This window comes from Pterocles gutturalis, unplaced genomic scaffold, assembly GCF_000699245.1.
Source record: "Pterocles gutturalis isolate BGI_N339 unplaced genomic scaffold, ASM69924v1 scaffold16420, whole genome shotgun sequence".
Taxonomy (NCBI): domain Eukaryota; kingdom Metazoa; phylum Chordata; class Aves; order Pterocliformes; family Pteroclidae; genus Pterocles; species Pterocles gutturalis.
The window spans coordinates 17342-39172 of NW_010146154.1; the positions used below are offsets into that span (position 1 = coordinate 17342).

At 40.3% G+C, this 21831-nt stretch overlaps 1 protein-coding gene across 4 annotated transcripts in view; it reads right to left on the reverse strand.

The window, feature by feature from the left end:
- Nucleotides 1-21831, reverse strand: part of ABCG1 (ATP-binding cassette, sub-family G (WHITE), member 1) — a 50849-nt gene that overhangs the window by 12987 nt on the left and 16031 nt on the right. For all 4 annotated transcript variants that reach the window (XM_010085643.1, XM_010085642.1, XM_010085641.1 and 1 more), the window contains exons 2-4: nt 4675-4792; nt 3786-3918; nt 2358-2408 (exon numbers count right to left, since the gene is read on the reverse strand). In XM_010085643.1, the coding sequence (XP_010083945.1) occupies nt 2358-2408; nt 3786-3918; nt 4675-4792 (302 nt within the window). The remainder of the gene's footprint in view (nt 1-2357; nt 2409-3785; nt 3919-4674; nt 4793-21831) is intronic.

Here is a 21831-nt window from a genome sequence, read left to right on the forward strand (position 1 = left end):
TATATCTAGGAAGGATGCTACAGGACATGGGCAGCACAATCTAGGTCAACTAGGAACATAAACTATGGTTCACTGGCAGATTTTTCACTTGTCCCTATTTTAAACAAGCATCTGTAATCTTGCTAACACAAGTGCATAAATTCCTAAAATTTATCTGAGAAACATTTCTCTTACAATTTACAACATGAATTATCTAGCCCAGCACCGCCCAGTAACACTTAACTAGAAAATTACTGCCCTTCTAATATGTGTTGAATAAATGCATACAGCACAGTTTTTTCCTCAAAGACCTGTTTGTAAGTACAGTGACAGTGTGAACAAGTAGATTAACTTGCTTGGCCTAACTTACTAAAGTGTAAATGAATTTTACTACAATAAGAGACTCCTCTGAAATGGTTAAGTCCAACAAGCCAAGCTCAGGCCTCCATCAGATGAAAAAAAAATAATTAAACTGGCATCTGGGCAAGAGCAGGAAGCCTTTCACATTCTTGAGACAGAAGGCCACAACTTTCTAATGTCCATGCTCCACTCCCACTCCTGTGTCCCCTGATCTCCTCCTTCCTCCTGCACAGCTTGGTTTCAGTTGAGTCCTGCAAGGTGGCTTCTTCCAGTCACCTGCATGATTTCCTAATTTGTCCACAGAGGGCCTCCTCAGTGCATGGCTTTGGGAGCACCAAATGCACCAAAATTAAAATTTCACCCTTCTTTCTGTTTATGAAAAAGAACACTGAAAGATCATGGAAAGCCCAAAACTTGAATTTTACAGGGGTAAGTATAGAAAAAACATTGGGAGCTTCCTATACTGACAGCAACACCCTTTTCATTGGTGGGACAACTGAGTTACTAAGCCACTAGAAGACTTGTCCAGAGTAACATGCATGTCCCTAGCAAGGGCAGAAGGAACAGCCAGCTTTCTTGGAAGACAAATCTCTATGTTAGCTCTGGGGCCATGTTATCACATGAGCCCCACTGGACCTCAGCATAACCCTCACATAACAGAGGCTTCCACCTCAAGGAGGCAGGGCACGAGAGATCATACTGTCTCCTTGTTCATGCTGCCTTATGCTGGACTGAAACATAGCTTGAGGCCAGCCAAAACACCTCCAAAGTCTTTCTGAGCTACCGTTTCACTTTTCACAACTCTCTCAAAACCAGAACCATTTCTGCCTTCACCAGTGCCATGATTTTTTGCTTATATTTAGCTCCAGGCATTATCCTGGGTGGGCATATATGGTTTTGAAACACGCTGTGCAGCACCAAACTGTTCCTCTCCTAGGCTTCAGCTTGCTCTTGTAACTCCAACCAAGCAGAGACAGGCATCTAAGCTCTGAGAGTCCTTAGGAATACACAGGCCGAGACATTTTAAGTGCAGAATAAATGTGTAGAAAGCGCACACTTCCAGCCCTTTGAAGTACAACTGAGGTAACCAAATTCAGTTGAGAAAGCCTCCTCATGCAAAACTAACATGTCAGAAGCCCTTTTGTCTGGTCACACACCTCCAAGGTACTTTCTTTAAAAGGACAGCCCTGTGTCAGATCAAATGATGGGGAGGAATTGTGGCAATCAGATGGGTGGGAGCAGCACAATTCCTAGTGCAGGTCCAGCTGGGTTACAGGTCTCCAGAGGAAAAAAAAAACAGGACTTCTCTCCCACTCAGGAAAGTTGTATGGCAGCCGCAGGCAGAAGCATGACAGTGCAGCAAATGTGCAAGAGTAAATTGTGCAACTCATTCACAGTGTTTTAAAAAAAAAAACATGTGGATGGTTTAGCCTGGTCTTCTATTTGTCCAAACCTCAGTCACCCAACGTAGCTTCAAAATAGATTAGTCTGTATCTTAACTGCAACTGCATAAACTTGTCCAGCACAACAATATGCCCACCAGCATAGCCATAAAGATCAACGCTTTCAAACATGTGCACAGATATTTCTGCAGCAGTTACAAGAAGTGCTGAGTTTTTCATTTAGTCCTAGGAAAAACTAAAGCCTATACTCACCATTGCCACACATGACCGACTTATCTTGCCACACATGAGATGCTTGAGCCCTCAGACATGCATGTAAGAGAATCTAAGGTGCAAAGGTACACTGAAAGGAATCCTACAATACCTGTCAATTCATTTCAGAAGATCTTTTACAATTATCTACTCGGTCTCATACTGAAAGCAGTTTTTGTACAGACTGTAGTAATCATTCCCTCGTAATGATACTCAGCAACTTTGAGGTAACCTTTGATTTATTCTATCACTATAAGTCCAATGCAATTCAATGTTAAATTAAAATGTCCACTTTACAGAGCTCACTTCATGGACCTCTTTGGCATGCCCAAAAATTCTCAGTTTGATGGACAATATACATACCATTTCTCTCCTGCCTTCATCTTTCTCTTGAAGTTTCAGATGAGCAGATACCTGGAATGCAATACAATGGAATTGGTTTTGAACTGGTCTGAAGCACAACAACCAGTACTAGTGGATGTCTCAGGCACAACATCCCAACGTACCATTCAAATAACTTCTTTTAATCCAGTCAGGAAAGTTTAGGTTGAACATTCAAATCACAAGCATCACATATGCCTGTGCAGTAGATAACAAGTATAATCTGACTTAAGCAATCACTCAAGCATCTGACAAGAAGTGTATTAAAAAGAAAGGCCATTCTACAAGTCAAAGAGCTTGAGATGAAAATGGAAGAGTCACGTTTTTTGCATAGCCACTAACTTCCCAGGCAATGTTAGAATCACAGTTTATTTATGCTTCATCCATATCATAAGGATAACCAAAAAACTCTGCCATTTTCCAAGATGTGAACAAATGAGTACAGAAATAAATACTCTTGTGAAAGATGTCATCTGCTGTCCTGAGAGGCAGCTCCACAAAACATTATGATTAACCCTTATGAGAAGCAATTAAACTCTTAAGCAATTATTTTTGTCAGAGCCTTGATTGATTAATTGAGACAGCAAGTATCATCTGGGCTCAATTGTACAAAAGAGGTCGTATGGGATTCTGAATACAATGTTCAAGTAAACAACGGAGAAGAAAAACTTCCTCACAGAGAAGAGCCTTTGCAGAAAATTAGCCAAACAAAACTACACTTTCTTCTGCCCTTAAAATTTGTGAATTGATGTTGGCATACAGTATGAGCAACCTTAGCCTCATTTTCATAACATCCTCTGAGAAAATATGGCTCATTTTTCAAACTGAGCAATGGGCACTTCTAGACTGGCAATTAGTAAGCTTCTTGACGCTATGAAAAACAGTAAGAAGAATTTACATTGCCTGTAAATCCTGGGATTATTCTGTTCCTGTTGTTTTCCTGTGAAGAACTGGAAGACATTTTACACAGTGCATTTACTGAAGAAAAAGCACGAAAGCATAGAAATAGTGGAGAGACCATGCTCAAGTCAAAACAGCATACTGTAGTCAGAAGATGAAAGATGGGGAGAAAGGGAGAGACAAGGTTAGTCAACCACCACCCAAGAAAAAAAATGGTGCCTACAAAGGCTCAAGCTGTGCAGAGTTGCAGGTTCCATTCTCTGGGAGGTCTAAGGAGTACAGCCTTAGATGTTCTTCCAAATCATAATGCTGGTCACAAACTGAAAATTATAAAGCTAAAAAAGCTCGGACAGCCCCTAGAAGGATGAGCCTGAAAGGGAATTCAAGGCATCATTGAAGTTCAAGCACTTTCACTGAGTGGGATCAAACAGAGATAACAGTTCATGGCATTGCCAGGAGTAATGCCATTTTGTCCTACCCAGATAAATTACAGCAAGAAACAAAGCTCACCATCATAGCTTCCTGGACAGTTAGATGAGGAAGGAGCATGTCATCTTGCATGATGTAGCAGGAGACTTTGCGAAAAGAGCGCAGGTCACGAGGTTGCCCATTGATGAGAATTTCTCCTTTCATTCCCGTCTCTCTGAAATGAACCGAGAAAATAACTAGGGGTAAAGCTTGCCTTCACTTTTGCTGCCACAGGTCTCAGCATGTGGAAGTCTTAGGTAATTACTGTCCACTATGGAATCCAATACAGTGGACAGAAACTGATTCATTTTATGATTACACTCTTTTATAAGAGCCTTCACGCCATGTTGCTAAAAATTTTACTCAAAATTAGTACAAAATGTGTGCTGTTTTATATGAATGTCTGAAAAAATACCAAGCCATTCAAGTGACTTTTTCAGGTTTCTCTATCCTGTTGCTTATGCCCTAATGACAACAATATGGAGACATTTTGCACTTGGCCATACAACAGGAAATTCAGGAATATGAACCACAATCACTTCACAATGTTGCTGTCTGGTGAAGAAGACATTAACATTAGGAAAGTGGTGACTAAAAAGGGCCATTTTTTTTAAGTTTATAAAATGTTATTTAAAAATATCACAAACATAAGACATTGAGTCAGATTTGTTACACAGATAGAAAGGAGAAATGTTTTTGGTGCTCTGGACTTTAAATTGCCTCCTATTTTTGGATCTGATTTGTTAACAGATAAATCCCAAGTGACCAGAACAGGACAAACAGAAAAAATACAAGCAATAAGAATCTAATTCAAAATCTGTGAAATACCTGTTTTCTACAAACACTTGGGTAAGATTTCTTCTGCTGTTGTCTCCAAGAAGCCATCAGGCTAGGTGATCTTATCTTACTTGGGATTTCCATTGTTACTGACCTGTATCCTGCCAGAATGTTCATGAGCGTTGACTTCCCAGCTCCCGAGGGACCCATAATAGCAACAAGTTCTCCACTGCTGAATTTCCCTGAAATTCCTTTCAAAAGGGTCTTATAACCTGAAAGAAGAAAGAAAATTTCACTGAACCCTTCACAATCACATCTGGTGGGGAATGAAAGTTTATTTCCTCTAAAAAGGGATGACAAATAGGCATTAGCAGATGATATCTACTAAGAGGCTGATGCTAAGATCAGCACACTGCAAAAACTATCAAAAGTCAAATTCTGAGCGGGAGCAGCAGCCATTTTATAGGATCACACACTCTTGATTCACTCTAGGAAAATTTTCAAACACGGCTAAGAAGCCTTGCTGCTGTTTGCTAAGTGTCATCTCACAGTATTTTACTAGGATGTTGGTGTCTCCGTTACCATATCTAATACTCCACACCTAATATAACTCCACAGCCTTGGAGCAGACCACCCTCCAATCACTGCAGCTTCAATACCAAAATTCTGCCCGCTGACCAAAACAACAACTTCTTGGAGACTAATAGCCGTGATCTCAAGGGCAAAGCCCTATGCTTTTGTCTATTCTCCACTAAAAGAGGTATGACAAGAAACACAGCAAACACAGACATACAGTAAAAGACAATCCTGCTTCATTCTCTTACTGAAAGGACTCATCATAAGAACTATAAAGGCTTGTCTAGGCAGGGAGACTGACCACAATAACTCTGTATAAAATAATTCCTAGGGAAATGCTTATTCTGGATTGAGAATATACTGGGGTTTTTTCTCATTTAGATTAATCCACTTCACAAGATCACACCACAATAAATACGTCCTCGAGCAAAGCTGTTCTAGAATAACCACAACACCAACTTCAAGTATCTCACCTTACTACTGAATACATTGTCTTCGCCAATAAATCTTAATTTAAAGCCCCAAACTCCATGTTACTCTAGCTGTAAGCAAACTAGACTCCAATGAGAAATCCAGATTTGGACTTAGTTGTATCCATCTGCATGATTCCCATTTCAAGGAGTAACAACGGGGTGGGGAGGGTGGAGAGAGCCCTCATCAGCATTTAAACTTTTCAGGATCTTTTTCCCTTTTTTTTTTTTTTTTCCTTGATTACTTCAATTTAATTACTAGTGCTTTAGCTAAAGCTTTTAATAATAAAAAAAATGTTACGCAAGATGTCAAAAAAAAGCATTGTATGTTGAAAATGTTTCTGTAATAAAATTAAAACTAAAACAGAAGCATGGAAGATCCATTTACATGCAGCATTGGGATTTGGCAATCCATTTCTCCATATTGGTGTGTATGCAGGTAGCATTTATATGGCATATGCAAACTAGCCCAGTGCTGTGACTATCATTAGCATACGCTGTAGCTGCAGCGTTGAAATGCTCTAAAAAAATCACCTTATCTGCAGGCTACTAGAAAATGAATGGCACATTATCTTCTCTTTCTTCCTAACTCCATCACTTCTTGGCTTCCTTTCATCCCCTCTTAGCATTCTCTTTAAATTTTCTTCTTTTCTCTAGTGTCCGTTCACACCCTTTCAATACCACAGAGAGCAAACTTTTGCACAAAAACATTAACATAATGCTGCCATGGGATCTCCCAAATCCACAGACAATACTCTTCTCCAAGCATTCCCCAGCCCGGGAGGAAAGCAGTAGCCACAAAAAGTCTCTCTAGAAATATTTGACCCTACCATTTTTATGGCAAATGTCTTACAAAATGTAACTGACCAGATGCATCAAAATAACAGTTTGCTCAAGTGCCTTTTTTTAAATAGGACAGTAATTTTTCACTCTACATTCTTTTCCTGGACATAAAAGAAACAACTTGTTTGGAAGCTACAAGATACCATGGGTAGGAAAATTGCAGTGTATTCACATTGCCTATTTATGAAGCAAGTCCTAAGAACAAAAGCAAAGATAATCTATGAAAAGGAAAAGCTATTTTTAAGAGAAAAATCCATAGCACCCCAACAAGTTCTAACATGCTTGTTCCTCATGCTAATGTCACCATCACCTTTTGTAAATCAGCATTTGAAGGAAAAGCACAAGGAAGAGATCAGACCTTTCAAACATGACAGTATTTACTAAATGGGATCTACAGAGACAAAGTCCTTCATACTATCCCTTAAGCGTAATGAGAACCAGCTACCTCCCAAGCCTAGTAAATTTGTAAGGGACTCAAACACTAGATTTTACCACCAATTGTTTGCATTATGCAACACACCCACCACACACACAAGTTATGCACATCGGGGAAACCCTCATACTGGTCAAAAGGCGGCCAAGTTGGCCTGTCATTAACTTCCACTGGGACAGGATTTCTTTCACTGGGTCCCACACATAGTGCACGGGGTAAAGTACTCATTGCTGTGTATCTTTATTCCCTGTCTGCCCTGCTAAGCAGTAAAACATGACAGAGTACCACATGGCAACTTCATTACAATAATTTCTATTGTATGGGATTGCTCTGACCCAGATTTGCAGGGTAAAGGGTTCTTGTCAGAGTTTCGTAATAATCAGCTCATCGTGATTTTCAAGATCAGGACAGTAAACTTTGCACAAACTTAACATAAGAACATAAAGAATGTGTACTGCCATGAATACTGAGGGAGGTACAACCCAAAATACACATTCATCATCTGAAAACATGTATCAACATACATACTACTACCTACAACTGGAGCCTCTCCTCTCACTACATATGACTGTGAGACTTAACATTACATCCATTGAAGTAACTTTTCCAAACATAATTTCACAAATTATAATCAGTTTACCTTTAATTTCAGTATCTTCCCCCTCATTACCTGCACTTGTTTCTGCTCCTCTGATGGAGATTTCCATTTTAAGTATCCTGCACACAATGTCAAATCAGAGCGGGACAAATCTCTCTGCAACTCATTTGCAAAACAGTAGAGAAACATGATTTTAGAAGAAATAGAAAAAAAATATGAATTTTAGATCAGGATCCCAATCATTGGCATTTCAAGTTGCTACAAGCTCAAAAACCATCTCTTCTTTTGAGTGGAAGCACATAAGAAGCCTTTCTATTACAAAGGTTAATTTAGCAAACCCACAAAAAGATTTGACACTGTAGCAGCAGCATGGTGCCCAATATAATCCTTTATAAAAAGAATTAAAGTCCATAAGTAACTACAGTCTTCTCTTTCAGAATATTGAGGCTAATCTTTAACTGAATCAGTTGACCTAAAACTTCTATATTGGGCCACATGTCTTTCACGAGAAACAGATTATCCATTTGGAGGGGATTGTATTCTTACAGTACAGGGACTGTTTCATATCTGTCTGCTGTACATTAGGAATGTCTGACCACCTTCAATCCCGGTTTACCCGGCCCGCCTTGTTTTCCTTTCACCACCAGTTCATGATTTGTGCAGAAAGGAGTTTTAGTACCCTAGGGTTTAATGAAAAGCTGAACCTCAAAGTGAATTTACCCCAAGATGGATGCACATTATGGGCCATTCTGTTCAAGCCCCAGATCGGCTGTCTCCTTTTGGACTGGACTTACATTAAGACCAAGTTTATGCAAAGCATAATGACTTCAAGTTGTTTCTCTTAAAACTGTTTTGATTTCCAACACAAAATAGCCTGGATCCTTTCAGTTTTCCAATGTCCCCTCCTGGAGTTACTGTGACCACACCCTTAAAGTTAGTGGCCGATGCCCATGGGAATACAAATACCAGTTTTCAAGAACTACTTAAATTATGAATTTGTGGACAGGACATGAATAGACCATCACCAACCAGAACAAGCAGTCAGCAACTTTCTCATTCCAACCCACTATAAAATAGAACACAAAAAGTAAGAAATAAAAACTGAAACAGAAAATTCAAGTGATGCAAAATTTTTTGGTCTTAATTTCACTTCACATTACATTCCCGAGAAGAGAAATGTTTCATTTTCCTGTGTTAAGATTTCCCATTGAAAGCAAACTCCGAGGTACTGTGATACCAGACCAGATTCGCAGCCAGAAACACGACTGGCCTGAACAGACCCCCATTCAAGAGGTGGATTTCCCTCACTGTCTGGCTGCAGCACAAAGCCCACAGCAGCCTCTTGTTTAATGAGCTGATCAAGGGTGACCTCTTGTATTGATGAAGATACTAGGGGAGGTCTCGTTGTTGAATTCAATAACATTTTTTTGAACGGATTCAGCAAGGGTGAAACATGTTGATGGTTTTATCTGCTTCCTCGTGGATTCTACAGGGATTTCTGGGAGATTTGGTTTTATCATTCTCACTAAAATTATGCTTAATCTGGAAAGAAGCAAGCCACCCCCCCTCATACTTAGGGTAGAATCGCATGCTTTAAAATGTGTCTGCATCAGCACCAAAAAAATTGTAACAAAAACTTCTACCCTTATAATGAATTTCCTCAGGTAAATACCATCCCTAGGTTCTTGATTGAAATGCTTCATTCATTTGCATTTCGTTGCCAGTAATACACCCGTTTGTTACTCAGAGAAATGTCACACAGACTCCTAGAAGTTTCTAGGCATTGTAACCTAATTCTGCATCCATCAATAGGCACCAAGAGCCCATCTCGGGTCCCAGGTGAGCACGGCAGGCTTTCCCTGGTCGCTGCAATTAGAGCAGGATTTGCCCTTCCCAAAATATCTGAACTTTCTCTCTTTCATCACAAGCTCTTCTGAAGGTGGCAAATAGCTGTTGGTACGCTGCAAGCACCACTGGCCCGAAATTGATCAAAGGTTCCTCAGAATATTCACTACAGCAGATAGGTAACACAGGAAATTTCAACTCAAACAGCTCAAGTTTGGCAAAATTACAAACAAGTGAAAACCGAGCCACAAAAGAATCAAGCATTTGGCACTTAAACGTCAAAACCAAAGGCATCATAACCTGCTCTTTCCACACTCCCCACCTGCAGCCAGGCAGAAGTGCACCATTTCTTTATTAAAAAGGACTACATTTCTATGCCTTTTTGTGGCGCTTTTTTTAGATGGGATGTGATGTATTCCTGCTCAGAAACATCCAGCGGGAAATACAGAAGACACCTCTGGCAAGTACTATACTATTAACCTGCCTTACTTTAATACCTTCAACAAGCAACATATTTTCTAAACAGCAATTTAACTTTAAATACACAAATTTGTTCATTTACAGTGCTGGCAGTCAACTTGTTTGCTAAATCATGAGGAGAAATCGCAGTAATTTCTTGGCACGGTATACCAACACTGTTTCATTAAAGAAACTCCAATGCATTTTCCTGTTCTAAAATTTATAGGCTTCATACTAATCTTGTTTCTTCTTGTTTCAATCAAAAAAACTATGCCAAAGTCCAGGGTACTACATGAAACACAAATACGGGAAGTGGAATCAAGATGCCACATCCACACCTTTCCCCTTGAGGCAGGAGTAGAGAGTCCTCCTATTACAGAAAAAATGCTCCTAGCAAACCCATGACTTTACTGCTGCTCCCAAGATCTACCATACCCACACCTCGACAGGTAAAGACCATTCCCTGGATTACCTACAATGCAAGTAAGGGAAAAACAGAATAAACAGGTCATATACCATATTAATTGGAAAGTTAGTGACTTAAGGATGAGAGAAAGAGCTTGCAGAAGTCCATCCACACGTGGAAAACATACTGATGATATCTGGCAGCCATTTCATTTGTAGACTCTAAATTTAGATTTATATCAGAAAACTGAACAGCTGGGGAATGCTGGCAGAAACTCCACAGAGAAGCACAAGATAAGAAACACACACAGACACAGATAACAGCGCAAGGCCAGATTTACACTAGAAACATTTGTAGATGTAATAAAACATTAACTAGGTAACATATTTATCATTTTTACACCAGCAAAAAAGCTTTGCCCATAAACCTAGAAGCAAATATACCAACAAGTCCCCTGGCTCAATCTTTGTCTATTATTCACTTTCTGCATCTCAACCCTTGTTCATACCCCTGAGAAGAAGCCACTGTCAGAGCAAAACATCTCCATGTTTACTGGTAGAGACTATTCTGGCCTGCTTTATCTAACAGAGTTTTATTCCTGTGGGGCAGGGGTAAGCAAAGAGGAGCAGCACAAAGATTTATGTGAAGTTCCTGGAGAAGGCTACCCCATATTGCCAGCCCAGTCTTTCTCAGTCTCCTCATGCTTTACTTCCTCTGTCCCTTCCTGCACTGAGTGAGCACCTTCCTAAAACCCAGAAGCAACTGTGGACTCACAGAAGACCAGCAGGTTGGTGCTGCAGAGCATTGAGGGCAGTGACAGTAAATATCTTGCATTTATTGTGCTACTTTCAGAGCTCAAAGTCATGACCACATAGTCTATTTGCACATGAAAAGAGGTACAGGTTCCTGTTCTTTGTACATAAATAACATAATTATGTATGTAAATTCCTGATGATTTACAGTTACATTTTACAACTCAGCAGTCACACAGCCATCCAGTTTGTGCATGTAACCGTCATAGCTGTACATATGCCAGGAGATGCGCAGAGTGACTAGCAGCCATTGCAAGGTCACAGCCCAATTTGTGGGTCTGGGCTATCCGGAGCATGCAGTTTCAGAAGCAGCTTACAGCAACAGAAACCATCCACTGTTACCAGCTGCTCCACCACCTGACGACCAAGGCTCAGCCTGTTCCCAGCTAATGATCCTGGAGCAGGGAGAGTCCCAAAACCACAATCCCAGAGTGAAGGTAAGAGCCTGAGCATCCAAGAGACTGAGACAACCCTGACAAAGGGGCAACCCGGACGGAGACAACCTGGAGCAAGAGAACACTTCTGGACTGACCCTCATCTATATACCAGGCATGACGTGCATGGTACGGAATACACCGCTGGCCAATTTGGGTCCCAGTCCTAAACCCAAGGTCAAATACTAGGCTAGTAATTGGGGCTGTGCACCCTCCCAGCTTCTCCTGCCCCTGCAGACACTGGCAGAGCAGAGAAACTGAAAAGTTCTTGACTGTCCTGTCAGCAACCGTAAACATCAGTATGTTATCAGCCTTCTCCTCAGCCACAAATCCAAAACATAATCTCACACTAGCTACTATGAAGAAAGTTAACTCTGTCCCAGCCAAAACCAGGACATGTGACTGCAAAATCAGCGAGGAGAGCAAGCCCATCCACCTGGAAACCACTCCTTGGAAATTGAGAAGAAAGAGGGTTTGTTTCCAGCTGCATGGGCTGGAGGACTGTCACTACCAGGACAAGAGAGCATCATTCACAAGCAGGGCAGGGAGGTGAGACAGCCCTTTTGGCAGCTGGGAACCTTCCAGTAGTTTGTGCCACCCAGGAATCCATCTCTTGAGATTACTTTTCTCTTCCATTCTGAAACAAAAACAGGACCTATAGTTAAATGAAATCCCTTATGCACAATTCATGCTGGGCCATTCAAATAATTTGGATTGCTTGTTTTGCTTCATTTTAGTGTAAAATAAAAACTAAACCTCCTCCCAATTATAAGATGAAGACACTTGGGGCTTCTCACATCAAAGTTAGTTCAAAACCAAGCACTTTTCCTAAATTGACATATCACCTGGAAGGTGTTTTCTGTATATTTCTAATTCTACTATTAACCAGCCAGGGCACTGTGTTCCCCACTCACAACATGAGTACAGAACACTATCCTCTTGGTGGTATAGACCGGGTTTGCTAATGTTTAAGTAAGAGTTTGTAGATTCTCAGATGAGAGGGATTATCTGTATCAATTGATAATTATTTAAACAATTTGAATTTAAAAAAACCCTTGACAAGGATTATTCAAAAGGGCGTTTCTTTCCCAAGCTCCCCACTGAACTCAAACAGGCTTATGTCAGAGTCAGTTACAGTTACCATAACGTGGAAAGAGGCATCTTTTAACTTCCAGAAAATGTGTGGGACAGAAACCACCTTCCTGACAAACTGAGTGAAATATTGTATTGTTTTAACAAGAGGAACCTTCCTAATTATATACTCACCCAAACTGCACCTCTATAAAGCCTGGGAGGCAAAATCACACTATAAATGATAATCATGTTTAAGGTAACTGTCTACCAAATAAAACCTATCTGTAAACTCACAGGTCATTGGTTCATGGCTTCCACCATCATTTGTGTATGATAAGTGAACAAACCTTTTCAAGAATCATTTTTCCACTTTAGAATCCACATCATATCCATATATTTCCATTCTATTCACACACCTCTCAGGGACATAGAACAATAGGATTTTCTATTGTCTAAGCTCTGAGCCCTGCTTTAGGACAATTAAGGGAATTTACAATTGTAATGCAGTCTTATACCTTGCCTCAGAGAAACAACCTTCGTTATGTAAATGTCTATAAAACAGCATGCCAGGCACCAAAACATCGGGACACAGAGGGCAAGAAAGCTAAGTGCTTGAAGGAATCAAATCAAATTCCTTTGCCTCAAAGTCCTTTCCAACTCAGAAGTGAGGAATCCATTCCTCTCAACCTAAAAATACAATCAGTCTTTTATGCTTTAAAAAAAAAAAAAAAAAATTCCCCTGGGCAGCAAAGCTCTTTCTTTGTGGTGGACTAAACTGCATTTCTTAATGTAGCCCCAAATCAGGCCTTCTTAAACATATTGCTCTTGATCCACAGCCCATTTCTCACTTAGTGATCATGGGACAGATTATTCATAACTCAGATGGAGAGCTTAGCCCATGCTCACAGCGAGCCTTGTAGCATTCAATCTACCTAATTTTACGCATCTAAAAGTTTGACATTTAACCTAAATTCACTGTTTAGGATCTGTTTATTACCAACAGAGAGTAACAGGCACACCTAACAGGTAGTTCATTCTACCTATTTTGCATTCCTCATCTGGGAAGGGATAAATAACCCCCTGGAAGTGCATTTTTCTTTTAACTATAGTAGGAGCTCAGGACAATTAGCTTAGACTATACACCAAACCTCTAAATGCTGTGATAAATCTCATCCTTTGCCAACAAAATCATGGCTGATTTCAGTATCAGGCACAAACAAAATGGACATCCAGACATTTTCTGCGTTTTTCAAATGTGAATTTGATCGCGGTCCTTCATTTGCTTGCACAATTACAGTAATTAAACACACAAATCACACACTCAAAATCTTCAAGTTGGATTGCCACTCCACATATTTGAGATACAAACATATGAAGAAGAAAATCTGCCCCTGTTCAGGATGTACAAATGTATTAGACATTGTGTTTTTACTTTATCATTAGTATTTAGCACTCGCTTTGCACTCTGATAACTGGGACAATTCAAAACTCTACAAATATTTGCTTCAAGCTATCTACTAGCTCAAGAACACATTATGGTATTGGTACCACTTGGTTCAAATTTAACCAGAAAATCCTGAAGACTGAAAAATCCAAATATGTTTTGGAAGATATATAGTTTTTCAAAAGGTACATGTTTTAGAACAAATTTTAAAGCAGTTTCTGAATTTTGTTTGTGCGGATGCCTACAATTTGACTTCCATCAGTGCACTTCCTTTGTGCTAAATATATCAGCTAACTTCCTTCTGTGGCAAGTCAGTAAAACATACAGTAAATTGGAGCCTAAACTGAGATCATAAGCCCCCAAGCCAAGATTTGTGACATGAAATGCCTAGCTGCTGTACGACATGTTGCATAACAAGAAAACATGTTGATGAGAGATGGCAATCTAGTTGAGAAACTAGTTCTAGCAGAGGGAGAATCTTAAACCAACCAACAGATTATAAAGAATATGAAAAGGCTCCTCAATGTTCTCTCAGATTCCTGGACTAGATATTAAACCTATGCAAGTCACTGGATCTGACAGTCCACATTGTGCAGTCAAATAAAAAAAGCCCTGACTAAGTAAAGATTTCACTCTCTTTAAACTTGGAAATAAGGGTTGTGTGCACCATGCTCTTTCTCTATTGTATTGGCTACTTACTGTATTATTTTAGTATCTGAATACTGCTTTTCTTCAGAATAACTAATTAGATATGACAGTCTGTTAGGCTGCAGACTCTGCAACCCCCTAATTTTGAGTTCGAAGGTTTAATAGACTATAGAACCTCACTCACCTTGTCTGGCTGTACCACATCTCCTGGCCAGGCTGACAAATAACAGGAGACTGAAGTGCTTGCAGGTGGACAGAAAATTTACAGACTTTTTTGAAACATCCATTCCTCCAACAGTGGAGGAGCAGAACAGGAGTCAGTAGCATTGTGGGCACATCTCCTTGCTCCTGCAACTATTGATTACACCTCCCCACCATGCTGTGAGATGAATGGCTCTTGTGCCAGCCCCCTTCAAGTCTATGCTCTTTAGGGCTATGACCAGGCAGAGCTGAAGTATGTAAGTAACCCATCGACGCAACCTGAGCCAATAACAGGCCCAAGTAACTACTAGACACCCTTCTTGCTAAAGAAGTATCTCACATACTAGTCCCACTGGAACAGCTCCTCTGAGCCTCTCCCTGTATTCACCTTTTCTGTATAGCTCTCTTCAGCTGATCCTACAGAAAGGTCAGAGTCTTCTACTGAGGTTTACAGGATGATTGCAATTATATATGGGTCCTGACTATTACTTTTAATCAGATACGTTCATGGCAAGATTTGATTTTTTGTCTGTTTCTCTGTTGAGTGTTTCTGCCTGAGAGAGTTAAAGCTGTTCATCATCCATACGCGTGCACATAAAGCCATATGCCTGCAACTGAGGATAGAGAATGACAATTAAATGGGTCAATGAACGAAAGTAACCTTCAAACATGAACGCAAATAAATCTGTACTTGCAGCAAGACCCGCTGGCTTCAGAAGTGGTATTTACATGTTAAAGTATTTGGAGATCTGGGGCATAGCTTGTACTTTGCCTGCACAGAAAATAGCTACCCTAATTTATCATCAACACTTAGGAAATATGAAAGGGGAAAAAAAAAGTATGAATGACACATAGCTTCATCTTTCTTCTGAATCTAGTGGAAATGTCTTTTCAAAGCAATATCCATAGCCTAATCCTTGTTTGATAATTGCTCTTTGCTGCCTTTTTTTTCTTCATTGCCTTTGTTTCTGTAACTTAAGCATGCAAGAAAGGTCTTTCCTGACAAAAGAAGAGCCAACACAATTTGAAATGAAAGGCTGACACATTCCCTCGAATGACAAACTGAAGTCACGAGCCTGATACACACATTTAGAGATGAAAGCTGTTTATGTATGCCAGTCAGGCAAAAAGTAATTTCTCATAATTGCAGTACCTTTATAACTCAAAGTACAAATAGTATTCTTCTCAGTCTTAGAAACAGATAAAACCAGAACCCTTCCCAACATCCCTTACCTTTTGTAAAAAACCTTAAAGTAGGAGATATTCCAAAATAGCCCAGCAGCTGTTATGAACTGAACTGCCTCATCTGACTTCTTTTCAAAGTGCAGACCCAGCTGGGTGACTCTGCAACAAGGGAGACAGAAGCCCTTCCTTCCTCAGAGAAGACTACGTTGGGTCTCCTGCGTTGATGTTCAGAGTCACTGTATTTTTTACTGTTGCTCTCTCCCTTCCTTCTCCTAGCCTCTCCCCACCCACGTGCATGCACAGATAAGCAAGCAGGAAGGGAAAAAAGCAAAAGTTAAACTTTGTCTCTCTCCTCCTACCTACCTGTAAGGGCTAGAGAGGATGGCCCTGGGGCTTTCTAGAGTTACAGCAGAAGCAGCTGAAGCTATGCAGCACCTCCTTCCTCCAAGCTGGACCTGACAGCAATACCTAGTATGAAGAGCTCGGTGTGTAAAGAAAAGCTTTCCCTAATACTTCTGCGTACATCTTTATCAGAAACTCTAGGTTAAACTGGAATGTGATTAAATGTCTCCTGCAAACTGCATAGGAAAAAAATACACCTTTTCCCAGATTATTAGAAAGAAGAGTTGTCATTTGAAACACAGACTTCTGAGATTACTTACATGCTCAGAAGACATTTTGTCCCTAGCTCTTACAAACATGGGGAGCCACATTTCTTGTATTTCATTCCTGGTCACTGCAGTTTAAAAACTGACACAGTGTTTGACCTTTAAAAGAAATCACAGTCCACAAGTCAGCTTCAACAACTCAAAATATCACATTTGACTCCAAACAAAAAGCAGTTTTTCACAGCAGTCTTATTCAACTGCAATAGTGACAAGTTTGTTCTCTGAAGAACAGGCAACTGCCGAGCACCGCGGCCATCCTACCTTCTGAACAACTCCTGCACATCTTTCTCCTGCCTCTTCCCACCCTCCCAAACCAATTCTGCACAGCACATTGCAAGAAGTACTGTGGCCAGCCACAGAGATGTCTGGAGCATGTGTCCTGGGAGACTATTGTTCTCAGAAACAGCCACACTGATTCTACCCATTTCTCCTCAACACCCTCAAGGCTTTCATGAAACAGAAACATAGGATCATGTATTTGCTTTATTCTAGCACTAACCTAGTAACAGATATAACCTGTAATACTCAATGTAAAAATAAAGGAAAACCTGAAGTGTGTGCAGAATAAACTCTGGATTTTTCTCGCATTTTTCTTACAACAACTGTGTTTTTATCGCTCTTCTTGAATATTTACACTAATGTAGTTGCCCAAATTAAAATACTTTTCTTTGTCAGCAAACTAAATATAAAAACCTCTAAACACCACTGAACTAATTATCATCTTCTGTAGCATGCCAGTGCAGAATATGTTACAAACAAAACCCAATTGCACAGGGCATTGCTGCTTCTGGAATGAAAATGAGTGAGAATAAGCGGCTTTCAACAGTCTGATTTCTGCTTTTTTCGCAATTTGGAACTGGAGAACTTGGCAGCCTTATGGGGACCTATATCCATTGAACTACCCTAAACTATTAAATTTCCATCTGTTTTAAAAAGCTCCAGCTGACCTACATTTTATGTTATGGATTAGCTGAAGCTTATAGTGTAGCATGAACAAGGCCTGACTCTTGCTGCTAACCAGGTATCTTAAGCAATTAAATGTTTTATCAATAACATGCCCCATGTAAAGATGAGCATTTTCAAGAGGAAAAATCTGACATTTATCACACACAAAATAGAAATAATCATATGACAAGTAGACTTAGAGTGTAAGTATCATCAAATTGATTAACTCTTATTTCACATACTAAGAAAATTCAAATGTACACATTAAAACTACTTGAAGTTTAAAAAAAAAGACTAATGAACTTTAACTCACAATTTCAGGACATGCTAAAATAAGGCATCAAAATCACTTAGCATTGTGGAAATCCTGTCTTTTATAAATTATGTACCAAATGATTAGCAGAGCAAGTTGGGAAGCAATAATTCATTTCACAAAAGCATAATTTCCACCTCAAGTTTCCATTTTGTTCTTATTCTGAAACAGACAGAAAACTCAACTTCAAGTTTTGGTGGCAGATTTTTTGTTTGGTTGTGTTTTTTACAAACCAGTAACAAGTCATTCCAGAGGCTAGTGGAACACACTGAGATGAGGGTGAACCAAGTCGAAGTCCTTGTCAGATCAAGAACCCCAACTCATGGCTCTTACATTTTCAAGTGCCCTGTTCACACTATCAAATTTTCTCTCTTCCTAGAGTCCTCGACCTGACAAATCACCACGAAAATGTACTCAGAAAAATATACTGAAGAAACAACATGTTCCTACTTTCATGCACTACCCTTTTGCACAACAAAAAGAGGATACTGAAAATTTCAAGAGATGTTTTCATTAAAGGCTCATCAGGAGACCCTCTGTTTTAAGTCCTTTCACTTATACATTGTCTCTGCATTGGTTCATTTCCCAGTAACACCTGTAACTTCTTTTGATACTTTTTGTCCTTTACAATTAAGTTATTCAAATATTCAGTGAAAAGGCAAGGGGTAAGCTACAGACAGACTTAAACTGGATAGTGGCTGGTCCAACTGGTCTATTGGGACAGGAAAAATCTAGTAGTGAAAGCAGTTGCTTCCTCCACAAATTGAAAGTCCACCAAAAGAAATTACCTATCATAATAACATAGATAATTTATTTTGATGGACTTTCATAATGGCCTGAAGAGCCATATATATCACGAGTAAAAGAGACTCACATGAAGACTACTGGTCATCTCACATCCTTTTAATTAGATGTCCCTGTAAACCACATTCCAAAACACATCTGTTTTCCAAAGTCAAGACAACATGTTTTCACTTTTTCCTGACCACCAACTGAACGGACAACGACATTTTAAAAAATGTCACTGGAACCATTACCAGAAAATTAAGCTTGACTTTTCTCTTGAGATTTCTTTATTCTCTCACTGTATGACTTCTACATGACTGGTCTACCTATGGTTCTTACTTCTGTACGTCATTTATCTATGCTACCTATTAACACACCAGTACACAGAGGAAAGAAAAAGGAGGTAAGAGGCCAGGCTGCTAACATGGTCTTCCTTGCAAATACTGTCACTGCGAAATAAATAAGGAAGACACACAGTTAGAACAATACCCATGCCACCTCAAACCACGTGTTTTGATCCTAAAAACCACATGCACTCTCCAGACTCACTTCCTAAAAAATTACATGGCACCACTAAAATCAACACAGCAGCACAGGTTTGTGCTAGTTCAGTAGCTGACACAGGCCAAGGGATCGAAACTGGTGATTCATGACAATCTAGACACATGGCAATAGTGCAAGACTCAAAGACTGGAAGGTGGAAACCTTCCACGGAGGAATACTGCTATATCAGGAACTCAAAATCTCAAGGTGGGAATTTATTTTAACCAGCTGCAAACATCTACAATGTAAACATTTGCATGGGAGCTATTCTACTGGGTCTGGCTGGGATGGAGTTAATTTTCTTCAAAGCAGCTGATAAGGTGCTGTGTTTTGGATCTGTGACTAAAACAGTGCTGGTGACACACCAGTGTTTTGGCTGAGCAGTGTTTGCACAAAGTCAAGGGTTTCTTTTTTTAGAGTAGGCTGGGGTGTGCAAGAAGTTGGGAGGGGACACAGTCGAGACAGCTGACCAAAGGGATATTCTGTACCATACAACACCGTGCTTGGCAGTAAAAGCTGAGGGAAAGGGGAAGGAAGGAGGGGTGTTTGGGGTTACAGCGTCTGTCTTCTGTGTGCTGAGGCCCTGCATTTCAGCAAGTGGCTGAACACCTGCCTGCCAATGGGAAGCAGTGAATAAACTCATTTTGCTTTGCTTGTGTGTACAGCTTTGCTTCATTTACTAAACTGCCATTATCTCGATCCACGAGTTTTGAGCTTTTGCTCTTCTGCTTCTCTCTCATATTCCAGTGGGGGGAGTGAGGGAGTGGGTGTGCGCGCTCGCCTGCTTGCCAGGGCCACCCCACCGCAGCTATTCCTCCTAGTAAACATGGAGAGTCGCTTGTTTTGGATGAAACTAATAGTAACCTCCATTGATCATCAGTGAAATCTCTTTTGTCTACAAAGAGAGCCTAGGTTGTTGTCTAACTTGGACATGGCCTTTTACACAGTAGAAACCTACATGGACTTGGACGAATCTGTCAAGCCTGTCTCAATGCTATGAGAGCCTAAGGCAAAATGTAGTCTGCTGTCTATTAGACACTAACTGCTCATGCAATCCATGTTTTTTAAAATATCTGATAAAGTTAAGTACAATTTAAAATCTCATTGTTGAGATGAGCAGTTTCATTACACACGCCAATTGCAGTCTGCCAGGCTACAACAGGCCTTCTCAGGGCACTGCCTCTAGTGCCCTACGGGAGATGCACAAGGTCAAAGTTTCCATGCAAAATTTTCTAAATGTATGTGATGGAAAAACAGAAACTAATGACAGTTGTAGCCTGTGTGCAAAATAAACACAACCTCTAATATTGTTAGTCGTCACTGCAGCGCTAGGTAAATGCTTTGATCATTGTGTGCACGCAGTGAATGCACCACCTGTGTCTGTGTGCCAACGGGGGAGATCACATGAGGCTAACAGGGGCTGCAACAAGCTGGGTAACGGCACAAGTACAGAACATTGCTCTGTCATCAGATCACAACTGAAAATATTACTGCTTTTTAAAATTTCTGTATGTATGTGTTAAAACTGAGTCACCACTCTACTTCCAAAGAAGACCTGAGTGAAATGCAACAAACTGCTTTTAAGCTCTGCTATCTGCCCCTAACAAACGAGCTTCCACTTGTGTATTTGTAATATTTGTAAGAGTTCTTCTGTATTTTAGAGTTGCTGCCAATGTTACCACAGTAGTCTCTACATGTCGTGGTCAGATTCATGGTCCCATGTTCTTAGTCAACTGACATCAAATATTAAGATCTTGGAGCAGGGACAGAATCTGATCTACTTTCTTCTCTCCCACACTCTCCATTTATTTGATGATGATAAATTGTCCCAATACAATGAACAGGTTTGCTACAGTATGTTTTTCTACAAGCATCCAAAGCACTGTTGAAGGACCCTTATACATCTATAAAGTGAAGCTCACAGCAGGATTACTTTCACATAGACTGGTAAATTCAAACCTTAATCAAACCCACAGTTCAGCTTTGCCCACAAAAATCCCACCATCTGTTATGTTAAAAGAATGCTTAGGGAAACTGCACAAGATATGCTCTTCTAGAGGGATGTTTGCCGAACCTAAACCAGAAAGTCATTTTGGAACTGATGCAGAACCAAAATCACAGAATCAGGCACGAGTCCCAATGTATATAAACCCCAAGTATGGGGCCTATGAATTGTGTGGCAACAGCCTCAGTTGCGGGATCTCCATATATTTGAACTATCTTGGCCATTTTCTGCAGCAAGGCAGAGCAACTATTGAGTGATTAGAGTCCTTGTTCAGGTAAAGGACCTTTTCTGGCAACTGGGAAGAATTCCTTGCCTCCCTCCCATCCCTCTCCATCCAGCTTATCTGAATTACAGCTCCAATTCCCTGACAAAGGCTACCTGTTCCTGTAATAAAATAGCACGGGTGATTTAAAACTAGCAAACTCTCTCCTCAGGGTCTGTCCCACTGAATTCCAGTGGAGCTGTTCTGTCTCTGCACTGGCAGCCCAGGGACAGCAAAAGCAAGGGTCACCCATGGGGATCATCTGAGTCAGTGGTTCAGGGGGGCAGAAGTCTTCTTAAAGGCAATGCGCAGAAGGAGAAGATGCAACTGCCTTTGGGGAGGTTTACCTCTGTCACTCTTT